Source organism: Calliphora vicina, chromosome 4 (genome assembly GCF_958450345.1).
Source record: "Calliphora vicina chromosome 4, idCalVici1.1, whole genome shotgun sequence".
Classification (NCBI taxonomy): domain Eukaryota; kingdom Metazoa; phylum Arthropoda; class Insecta; order Diptera; family Calliphoridae; genus Calliphora; species Calliphora vicina.
This window is the reverse complement of record NC_088783.1, coordinates 8,179,876-8,192,168: the sequence shown is the minus strand read 5'-3', so window position 1 is coordinate 8,192,168 and position 12,293 is coordinate 8,179,876. Positions and strand designations below refer to the sequence as shown.

The window sequence follows — 12,293 nt, the reverse complement described above, 5'->3', positions numbered from 1 at the left end:
TTGCTCAATTATAAGTAAACCTGTGGCAGAAAAAGCCCTCGATCAACTTACTGATAAAAGGCACCCATTCTCAATTAAGTGTTGTTCTGTTTAAGTTCTGCAATATTCAACGAATTTGCTTATTAAAGCTTAATTTTCTTAACAAATTTTTTTAAGAAAAAACAATTCTCTGTTTAATAAAGAATACAAATTTTGTTGAAACACAAAAATACACAAAACAAATAGAATTTTTATATGAATAATTATAACAATAATTTTGATGTGAATAAATAATACACTCATAAAAGAAATAATTTAGCTGTCTATAGTTTGGTTACCTTTTGAAGTGTTTTATTGATAAGATATAAACCAATTATTAAACAGAGATATCAACAATAACAAAAAGTAAATAAAATAAAATTGAATTCAAAGAGGGCCCAACCAACAATAGCACTCAATAGTATCAGGCCGTCGTCATTTAAAGTTTTCAATTTGACACTCATAACGTTTTAATAAACTGAACGGTTAACAAGCATAAAACGGTTAATTGATAAATACATGGTTAAGAGTAAATGGTGTTATTTATAAGCTAATTAGTTATTATTTGCTAAAAATCGTACCCATAAACACCTAAATAGTATACACAATCATTACAAAATTAAAAAAAAACAAACAATAATCAAAAATAGCATTCCTAAATTTGTAAATATGAATACGATTGAAGAAAGCACTGAAATCTCCCAAACGCAGGGAGAACAACTCAATGGCAAAACTTCAACGATAACAACTAAAAAAATTACCACTAGTTCTTCCAGTTCCCACAATTCGACAACATCAGCCACTAACGGTGCTGCCTCACCAACAAATGGTTCTCCTACCTCTCCTGTAAACGGCCTAAGTACTTCTTCATCCGAGGATTATTTGGAAGATTTGAAAATCATTGGTCATCTCAAAAACATTGAGAAACTAAATGAAAAACGTCGAATCTTCTTATCGAACTCCCTAACGTCCGAATATCAAAGTGATGAAAAATCTGAAACGCAAACAAAGCAAACCGAAAACGGTGCTGACGTTGGCGATGTACAGTATTCAGCGTACAACGAGAAAAGAACTTTGTTGCAAGAACAAAAGATCGACAACAACAACAAGTCTGAAGTGGATACGCTATTATTACAAAAATATGCAACTCTTCCACTAAAGACGCCGCGTTCGCCTATGACACCACCACCTAAACCTCCCATGCTAAGTCGTACACGTAGCATTGGTGTAGGTGATAGTCTCTCGTATAATTCTTCTCTAGCGTCTCCTCCTCCAACGCCAAAGTTTGCGCCTCCACCGACGCCCAATTCGACTTTAACAACTACCAATATCCAGATCCAACCAACCGCAAGTACAATTGTAACGTCAACCAAACTGGCGGAACCTGTAAAAGTTACCTGCATTCAATTGAACGACACGGCTAAACTCAATGACACCATGGACATTGAAGGCGATGCTGTGGTCTTAAGATCGAGTCTGATGCCCGAGAATATGAATGGACCATCGATAACATCGTCTCCATCATCGTCTAAGGAAATATCTACTAAACATTATGAGCGCATCATTGAAGAGCTCAAGTGTCCGGGCTGTGCTTATCCCATGAAGTCGCCGGTGTATTTGTGTAAAACTGGTCACAGTGTTTGTGATCAATGTACAAGGATTTTATTGCTGTGTCCACTGTGTAAGGTGAGTTTTATTTTGTATTGATTTTTTAAAATAGTTTTTAAGTTAAGATCTCTAAAGATGAGTTTACACTATCTGAGTTGAATGTTGAAAATCTGAATAGGAAATTGATTAATATTTCGCAGCTAAAACTATTTTCTTATATATCCAGTTAAACGATTAATTTGCTCAGTGATTCCTTTCAAATTGTTCAACTGGCATAATAACACAGGCCAACAAATGTTAAACTCTGAGACCAAAGTATACTTTTCTAAAAGGTTGAGCTGTGAAACCAAATTTTTCGCCATATTCGACACGTTATAATTGCTCGAATTCTCCTTTATTTATAAAATTTGTTATGTCGTCTTAAGCTAAAGCTTGGAAAAAAAAACTCGGGTTTCGGCTGAAGTGATGGAGAAATTCTGAGGTCAGATTCGGATTCAGCGCTACCCAAACTGTATACTCTAGTCCATTGGTAGGCAAAAAGAGGCATTTAATTTATGTGATCTTTTGGGTAAAAAATAAAATATCCACAACAACATCAAGAAACTGAATGAATTGTGTGTATTTTAACGCCCTATTACGCTCTTTTGTTCACATTCGGGTTGTTTGACGAAAATCATCGTAACCTGAACAATATGAACGCCTACCATGGCTCTAGTCCCTGGGTTTCGAATTTTCAAATTCGTAATTAGATCATTCCAAAAAGACATCATTATTCTATGAAATATTTGGAAGCTATATAACCACCACCAAAAAAAATGTTCATAGACCTACAGAAGAATATATATTCTGGGTCCTTGTAAAATTCTACAAATGAAATTTTCCACAAATATTTTCTCTTGATCAGAAATAGGCAAAATCGATACAACCAAAACAAATTTTAAGCAAAATGTCTCTCCGTCTGACGTTTTAAATAAGTTATTGCTAAAATCTAACTTATGTGTCCAAAAATAAACATAATAGGTTGAAACGGTATACAGTTTAATATACAAATATATGAGAAACTTTGTTCGGATTCGAATTATATGGGTGGTGGGTATATACGATCCGACACAATCGGAAATAACCCTAAACTTGTTTATAAATTCTTTCACTTATTCATTCAAATTTTGGATATATGTACATGTTCTCTGCATTTTTATTAATAATCAAATAATCAATCACTTTTAATGTTTAAATGTAAGAAATCTAAAAGGTGTAATGTTATTCCAGAACTCTTTTATGTAGTGTTAGAACCAGAATATGTTATTATACCTAAATAACTAGTCGTAGCAAGTTTCTTGTAGGTGATATTGAAAGTGAATGACTATAAATATAGAGTGGGGATAGAAAGCAAATTTAATGGAACCGGAAGTACCATTGAACCTCGATATGTCCCTGTGAAAATTATGTCTACATACATTGTTTTAAATGTCCTTCCTGGTAGCGTGACATGTTAATGGAGGACATATCGCTGATAACTGATCTAGATGTTTAAACATTTAGATCTTTTATAAATGAATTTACTAATCGGTCAACAATTTAATTTATTTTAATCACCGAATGTGACCGACTATTCATATTTACACAAACGAATGCAAGCGAAAATTTATAAAATTATCAATAGCGAAACAAATAGGAAATTATCCATCAAAAACACGATCAGAAAATTCGTTTTATGCAACATGTACCAATCTCTTTCACGTAAGCCCTGAAAGAGATTGTATTGTGAAAAGAAGACATATCACACCACATTCCCGAGGAACCAGTAATGTGACTAATTCTGTGTCGGTTAGCTTTCTTCCAGGAAATTGTTAGATCTACAAAAGATCCCTATCACAGTACTAGTACCAGATTTGTTGTCATTAAAAACAATATCGAAGTTTCAGATTTTTGTATTGGGTGTATGACATAAAAATTCGGTGTATAAAACATAAAAGATGGCGTATTTTTTGAACGCGGATTTTTATACCCTACACCACCATAGTGGGGAGGGTATAATGCGTTTGTGCAGATGTTTGTAAGGCCCAAAAATATTAGTCTAACACCCACCTTAAAGTATACCGATCGACTTTCTGAGTCGATTAAACGATGTCCGTCCGCCCGTCCGTCCGGCTGGCTGGCTGTCCATGTAAACCTTGTGCGCAGAGTACAGGTCGCAATTTTGAAGATATTTCGATGAAATTTGGTACATATTATTTTTTCGGCTCAAGGAAACTGACTGAAATCGGTCAATTATGTCACCTAGCCCCCATACAAATGTACTCCCGAAATTGGACTTTATCGGTCATAAATGTTTAATTTATATATGTATCTCCACAAATTCCGCCCCAAATAAGTTTTATATACACAAAATTCAGGTCACCAAATTTTGTTACGATCGGTCCATAATTAGTCATAGCTCCCATATAGACCCGCTTCCGAAAATCACTTTAACGTGCATAAATCGCTTAAAAATGTTGGTATACTCACAAAATTCAACATAGTCAACTTTCATATAGACACAAATCACACGACCTAATTTCATGGTAATCGGTCCATAATTGGTCATAGCCCCCATATAAGGCCCAATTCCGAAAATCACTCAAAAATATAAATTATTTAAATTTTAAAAGAAAAATGTTTTTGCTCTTTTAATTAGGGTCGGGCTTGACCGATCATACTTTCTTACTTGTTCTTTTATAACTTATGTCATTTTAAAGGGTACATATCTGTAATTTATTTTCACTTAGACCGCTTTCACACTAGGCAATTTAGTTGCACAAGTCTCTTGTGTTTGTAGATGCCAGAGGTAATGTCGGGTTAAGGAGAAGAAAATTTAGCATGCTGTTTTGTTGTTGGGCAAGAGATTTGCATAACTAAATTGCCTAGTGTGAAAGGGGGTCTCAGTTCTTGAACATTATAGTATAAAAAACCAATGTCGAATTTTGTGCCAACAAAGCGACATATGCGGGAAGTTTTGCTTTACACTGATTACTCACCGAAGCTTATGGTGAATGTGTTGCATCGGTTTCAACATGGGAGAGATGGTTTGTGGAGGCATTACTCCACGATCATTGTTGTCAAACTCCACAAGACTTTGCAAAATCATTGAGAGTTACTCAATCAGCAATTTAAAAATGTTTGCAAGCAGATGCACTCATCCAAAAGCAGGGAAATTGTGTAGGTACATTTTTCAAAATAAAAGCAAACATTTTGAAAAAAAAATCCAATAAAAGATCTGTCATATTCTTATACAAATATCTCCGTAACCCTAAATTAATTAAATTTTTAATTGTTTACAAATAAATATCTTCTAAATTAATTACTTTTAGTACATCACTATCTTCGTGTTATAGAAATGATATTTATTTAATTTACAAGTTGAGTTCCCTTCAATAATAATTCTAATTTTAATAGCAGAGTGTCTATCAAAATTTTAAACTAGTAAATCCTAGTTAGTATTGACGTCAATGAATTTTTTTCTCTGTCGTTTTCATTTGCCGTTGCTTCACTACTAATAATACATTATTTTATTTTATTGGACTTAAGGTGTTGTCAGATTGGTAATATCAAGTGTAAAACAGAAGGTCTTACGATAAGAATTGTCAATGACGTCATTGATATTAAAACAATCTTGATTTTGATAGGATGTGGTAACTAGGAATTGATTCTTAATTTATTACGAGACATCAATTAGGCCAGTTTAATAGAAAATTTCAAAAATGTATTATATAAAATAAATAATATAAAATGTATAGCACGTTTGGAGTGTTTTTCTATAAAAAAAAAAACATTATCTGTAACGATATTTATCAAAATGGGCGCGTATAGTATATAAACTAAGTATGTGTATGTGTGAATATTTGCAACCGTTGCCGGTGATAAGACTGTTTAACTAAATATTAGTTAATGATTAAAAATTATAATTATTTATATTGATTTTACGAAATACAATAATTTATAACACAATGCTTAATTTATTTATTTATGTATTGTATATTTGACATTTTAGGAAGGCTTCACCAATATACGATCTCTGACAGTAGAGGCTTTATGCTCCAAGGCCCATTTCAAATGTCAAAATGCCTCTGGCGGCTGTACGGTGCGCTTGCAAATTGATTTACTGTCTTGGCATGAGAAACAATGCATTTACAAGCCCATGAAGTGTTTCATGGGCCGTGTTTGGGGTGATTGCCTGTGGAATGGACGAGAGGCATTTTGGAAAGATCATTTGGATGAAGAGCATTCAAGTAAAGTTTTTACCAGCCCAACAGTGGATCTGGTATGGGATATGACTGGCAAACAGAAACCCTTGTCCGGTTACTATGTATTCCAAGTGTTTAATGAAATGTTCAATTTCTATGAGGTGTACGACAAGGAAAGAATACTCTTCACAATGACTTGTACTTCGACGCAAAAGGAGAAGAAACATCAATTTGCCTTCGAGGTAACTTTGATAAGTGAGGACAATGAAGCTTTGTCGATAACACAAAAATTCCCGGTGCACAGTGAATATGACAAGGACATTTTGGCTGAAGGCACCTGCATTAGTTTTCTCTTAACGGATTTGGCTAAATTTTTAGATGAGGACAGGGTAAGTTTTTTTTTATTAGACATATTAATTTGCTTACTTTACTCTTTTATCATTTTAGTTATTGCATTATCGTGTGCGAGTTTTAGAAGTTAAATCTCCTAGAAGATCTCGTGCCTTACGTGCCATTAGCCCTGACAATGGCAACCATCCCATAGACTTTCAATTGACTCAAATTCAGGGTGTGAATTTAAAAAAGGTACCCTCAGATGTTATACTTACCAGACGTCTCGATGACATACCATTCGCCGATACTGCTTCCACGGTGGCCAGCACCAACGAGGCAACGTCCGAAGATGAAATGGATAAAATGAAACGTGAATATTATCAATCAGTTGAGGCCAAAAAGAAACGTGACAGTGATGACTCTGATACAGATCCAGAATTTGAAGCATTCATTGCCAAAAAATGGGGTACACCTCAGTTACATTTCAATCGTAAATACCTTAAACCAAATGCTACATCAAGTGATGGTTCTTCCAGTGAAGAGCATCCCCTATCGCCCAGAAGTCCAACCGCCGCTGATAAAATCTCTATAACAAGTGTCAGTTATAAGAAACGTGTATCGAATACACTGCGTAAAAGTTTTCGTTCTTTAAAGTCGGATTTAATTGAAATGAAACCATTTGGTAAGAAATCTTCTCCAGAGAAAAGAATCACTGAGTGAACGAAGAACATATCTGTTATTCTTTTCATATTATTATGTTGTTATTATATACGTATGTATGTATGTTTGTATTTTATAATTTAAGACTCCAAGCCATGTATTTATATTATTATTTAAAAAAAATGAATTTTAAGACACCAAGCAATATTTTTCCAATGATTTTACGTTAATAAATGGTTGTTATAATAAATATTACTAGAAATTAAAATAGTTTTATGTTAATTTTGAACCTGTTTTAAATGTAAGTTAAACTTGGCTTAACGAGTAGTTTAGTTAAACTGGAAAAGGATTAATTTTAGTTGAGCTAAAATTTATACCTTTGTATTTTAAAGAATATAAAATCTGAAAACCACAAATTGAAAGAAACCCCTTAAATCAAAGTATTGAATAGTTCGAATGAAAGGTTTCAAGTTTTTTTTAGAAATATTGTATACACATGAAACCACAGTGAAACCAGTTTTAATAAGTGAAATTATTTAATTAATACCATAAGTTTAATTAAAATTTACGTTTAAACTCTTTATCGGAAAATTACAATGAGTTTTAAAACATTTGTCAATATTACGAACGTTTTTGTTTTTGATCCTGCTAAGTAATATAAATATTCTTAGATAAATCATTAATTATTGTATTGTACCTTTTTAGAATATTGATTTACATTTCAGATATACATTTTCTCGAAAATTTAGGAAAAAAAACAGAAAATTTAGAAATCACTTTTCTGAGCAAAAATTAATTTAGAACGAAAAAGTTCAAACATTTTTAATGTTATTTTTTAAACAAAAACTAAATTTTATGCTATAAAAGACAAGCAGCGTTGACAATGCAATGGAATACAGTAGTTTTGACTTACCTGCCTTTCACTTAAGAGCATTTTGCATATAAGTGCACAAAACTTGTGCTTTGTATATTTATTTACCAAACTCCATATAAATTCGTTAATTAAGTGCATTGTAAAATCACGAGTTTGAGATAGTCTCCTAGAAATGCTGGTATGTTATAGGTTATAATTAATTTATAGTGACGTCTCTAGATATCTACGATTATATCGATAACATTAGCTTAGCGGTAACGTTAGTTGAGCTGAAAATATATTTATGAGGTAACGTTAGGTTAGCGGTAACTGTAGCCAACTTTGGGTGGATATTTTGATTGTTGTTTTTTCATTGAAAAATATTTTTTGCCAGATAACAGAATTGTGAAATCCCGGGAATTCTATTTTGCTTTTTCACAAAGTGTAAAACGAAAAATTTTTGAATAAACCACCCCTGTGGAATTGAATTTTGTTTTATATCATTGGGTGGTTTTCTTCAAGTTTTAATTAACCTCTTCACTTAATACATTGTCAATTTAAAATTAATTGGAATATTACGAAGGTAGAACAAAATCTAATGAAAATTGAAGCCCTTTCGATACGAACGACAAATGTTGACCATAATTAGAAATCAAGTCAGTTTATCTCTTTATATTAAATTTCTATTGGATTTTTTTATTTGTATCCAATTACATTTTATAAGCAAAGACAGTTTTTAAATTTTTAACGAAGTCTGCATTCTTAAAATTGAATAATTTGTTCTAGGCGGGAATTCCTGGGATATTTCAATATTAATACTTACTTCCCGCGAAATGAAAAAGTGCGGAAAAAACTCTAATTTTCACATTGTTATTCATTTAAATTTATTTTTTCTGTTTTACTTTTGTGACATGAAATTAAATAATTTTTTTTAAGTGGATAAAGTTAAATTTTTTTAATTACAATTTCTAAGACTCTAGAATAGTTTTAAAATAAATAATTTCAATTAAATTATATTAATTAAAAAAATCAAAAATTAAATATACATAATTACCACATTCCGTGACGATTTCAGCAAACCGTTTTAAAAAAATCGCTATTTTCTAGAAAAAAGAACTACGATCTGGTAGCTTTTGTCAAATACAACCCTGTGTGGAAACAAAAATCACAGCTGATTTTTGCATTTGTTTACAAATCAGTTTCTTAGTAAATTTAATATTTCACTATTTTAATAAGTTTTAAAGTCTTTTCTATTACAAAATAAACAAAATGGGAGTTACTGTTTTACAACCCTATCAGATACCAGAGGGCAAGTCAGGTGCCCAGGCAATAGATTATCTCTCCAAAAGGCTGTTAGCATTGGGTGCTGTGCACACCGGCCAATTTCTAGTGGATTGTGAAACCTATATATCCGCCCCTCAACATGGACCCTCTAAAGCTGTTCATGTTCTACACGACTCCGAATATCCAGTAACAACCTTTTCTATACTTGACACTGGTACGGGTAAACAAATTCCCTTAGTGGCTGATAATTTATTCGATTTGCTCATGCTAAAAATGACGTCGGTGTACACGTCCAAGAAACAAACGAAAATTGAAGCAAAAGGAGCCAGATTTGAATATGGAGATTTTCTTATAAAGTTGGGTTCTGTAACTATGATGGAAAATTTCAAGGGCATATTGATAGAAATCGAATATCGTCCTTGTGTGGTGTTGTTCTATTGCTGGGAAATGATACGTGAAGTATTGCAAAGTTTTCTAGGCGTAACAGTACCTAAAGAATTTCCGCCTTACTTTACACCGCAACCGGTGGTTAATGCAATGGGTCAGCAGCAAATGCATGCTAAACAGAATGATATTTATGAGCCCATCGATACAATTAATCAATATCTAGAACATTTCACCAACTATCGCAAACAAAATGTAATGCCTCAATCACAGGCTACAAGTCAACAGGCCAATATGCCTCTTAATACCGGCATGAGAGTGGGCTAATTAGTAATTACTACTGGTTTTTACTTATAAATTAAGTTATTTAAATAAAGTAAATTGATATTTTTTGGAAAAAAATAAGATGTTATTGTTTGCTTAACTTACCCTTTTGGTATATGAAACTCATCCTTTGATAATGCCTATGAAGCACTCGCGAACCGCCGTTATATTTATTCAGTTTTCTAAAGTAATTTTTAATGTTATTTGCCTATTTATATTTACGAAATAAAATACGAAACACAAACCGCAATTGTGTTTTAATTTAAAGGCGCTTTTAAATTTGTTCACGAAACTATTAAACCTATCGAAACATCCAACAACACAGACAGAATTTCATTATTTTACAAAAGGAAATTGCGATTTTTTTTAAGTTTTCCAAGAAATAAGTATAAATACCTACATCGAAACACTTATTTTACATCAAAATGACGAAGTTCGGCACATAAAAAGTGTGCCGTTTTGCTTAAGCGGGAGCCAAATACATTTTTAAACTAGTGAAACATTTTTTCAATATTTATCTTGATATTCAATTAATTTTATGACAATTTGTGTACAAATTTTAATTTGTAAATACTTTTAGTAAGTCATTATTAAGTTCCACAAGCGAAAAGTTTATACATTTTTGTAATTTGTAAAAATGGCGACATCCTTTTATTGCTAAAATATCCCCTCAAAGCTTTAAAACAATGCCAATAACTACAGTATTGTTTTTATCTTTAAACTGTTTAAACATATTTACTCGCGAAGTTTTAGTTTATTGCTAATTTTAATATTTGTTCAACTTTAACTTAAGTTTGTCTCCGCAAGTCTTACAATTTGACTTGACACAAAATAGGAATGGCTTTTACGAACGTTTTCATCAATGAAAAATAATATTTGATACAAGTTTTGAACACAAATTATAGAATACTATATTTGTTTTATTATTTATAAAGTTTTTAATTAATTTGTTAACTTTTTAGTTGATATTTTTCTAATTTTAAAAGAAAATATTTGCTGTGAATATTTCATGAAGAAGAACCGTTATTATGCTACTTTGCCAGATGTTTGTTGAATGCATTTGTTTTTAGTGTAATGCTACCAGATCACAAAAGATGCCACCTAATGCTTGATTTAAGGAAATTGCTAAGTGGCAACTTTTGGAAAGCCGTTATATCAAATAAATTATTTAGACGAGTATCTCTGTTGAGTCTTTTGCCTTTTCCCTTTTTTAACACTGAATTTGAATAGGATAAATGGGAAAAGGGGAAAATCTGCCTCAGATTTTATTATTCATTATTGGGCTGTATGTAAATATTCAATATACATCATGTATAAAAATTCCGCGGGATTTTTTTCCCATTGAATTTGAATAGGAAAAATGAGAAAAGGGAAAAAACTCCCACGAAATTTTTATTCATAATTGGACAGAATATACATCTTGTAGGGAAATATTGATTAAAGTAGAAAAACAATGAAGAAGCTAAATACAGAATTAATTCCATGTTCAATTGGAATGGAATTCTGTGACAGGGCTGATATCCCAAAAAATTTTTGAGAATTTTTTAAATCACGCCGTTTTTGGTATATTTGACACGAAAGACAAAGATCGTCCAGACGAGCCAAATAAGTTTGAAGACCAAGAATTGGAGGCATTACTCCATGAAGATTGTTGTCAAACTCAACAAGATCTTGCAAAATGAGGAAAGGAAACAAACTACCGTGGAATTTTTTATTCATAATTGGGCTGATTATGATTTTTGCAACTATTAAAGCAGAATATTAATTATAATGTCCCAAAATTTTGTTCGGAGTGGTTTCAATTTCATAGTTTTAATTCCTATCGATTTGGTTTCAGGTTCTTCAGATTCGGTGTAATTTATAAATTCCAAAAAATATTTAATACTGTATTTCTGATACAGAAATTGATTAAAAATTGTAGAAAAACAATGAAATAACAATGAAGAAGCTAAATACAGAATTAATTCCATGTTCAATTGGAATGGAATTCTGTGACAGGGCTGATATCCCAAGATTTTTGAGAATCTTTTAAATCACGTTGGCTAACGATTCAAAACTGTTAAAAGGTAACGGTGGCCGTAATTGCAATTAGTTAGGTAACGGTATTCTAATGATAACGGTTACTTTATCCCGAATTAAATTATTAATAAAATTATTGGGTGTAAACTTAAAAATGCGGGATTTACAATGGAGTGGCGTATCTTTTTAACGCCGTTTTTGGTATATTTGACACAAAAGACAAAGATCGTCCAGGCGAGCCAAATAAGTTTGAAGACCAAGAATTGGAGGCATTACTCCATGAAGATTGTTGTCAAACTCAAGTCGCAATTTCAAAACGTCTGCGAGCAGCAAGGAAATTGGGTACCAACTAATTGAAGCTGAGAGACCTTGAAAGACGATTTTGCATTTGTTGACCGAATCAGGGGCCAAATTACCGCATTAGTGATCGATATCGAAATTATGATAAAATGTACTAAATTTATTGCTAGATATCGGATGCCATAATCTCAAATAAGAAAATTACGATCAATTTTACTCGATATCGAATTTGGTCCCAGTACTTGCGATGAAAAATGGATCCATTACGATATCCCGAAGCGTAAGAG

At 32.2% G+C, this 12,293-nt stretch overlaps 2 protein-coding genes across 2 annotated transcripts; both read left to right on the top strand.

Moving 5' to 3' along the window:
• The first annotated feature begins 207 nt into the window (after positions 1–207).
• LOC135957701 (uncharacterized) lies at positions 208–7,110 on the top strand. The gene is made up of 3 exons (XM_065508495.1): positions 208–1,704; positions 5,657–6,238; positions 6,297–7,110. Exons 1-3 carry the CDS (start codon positions 688–690, stop codon positions 6,900–6,902), a joined length of 2,205 nt encoding a protein of 734 aa, XP_065364567.1. The 5' UTR covers positions 208–687; the 3' UTR covers positions 6,903–7,110.
• Positions 7,111–8,921: 1,811 nt separating this feature from the next.
• MED20 (Mediator complex subunit 20) lies at positions 8,922–9,931 on the top strand. Its single transcript, XM_065507460.1, has one exon. The coding sequence runs from the start codon at positions 8,965–8,967 to the stop codon at positions 9,688–9,690; it is 726 nt and encodes a 241-aa protein (XP_065363532.1). The 5' UTR covers positions 8,922–8,964; the 3' UTR covers positions 9,691–9,931.
• The last annotated feature ends 2,362 nt before the right edge of the window (positions 9,932–12,293 follow it).

Coding starts and splice junctions, on each gene's coding strand:
- MED20 (XM_065507460.1), top strand. CDS start 8,965: ATGGGAGTTACTGTTTTACAACCCTATCAGATACCAGAGGGCAAGTCA.
- LOC135957701 (XM_065508495.1), top strand. CDS start 688: ATGAATACGATTGAAGAAAGCACTGAAATCTCCCAAACGCAGGGAGAA. Junction 1,705..5,656: donor TGCTGTGTCCACTGTGTAAG/GTGAGTTTTATT, acceptor TTGACATTTTAG/GAAGGCTTCACCAATATACG. Junction 6,239..6,296: donor AATTTTTAGATGAGGACAGG/GTAAGTTTTTTT, acceptor TTATCATTTTAG/TTATTGCATTATCGTGTGCG.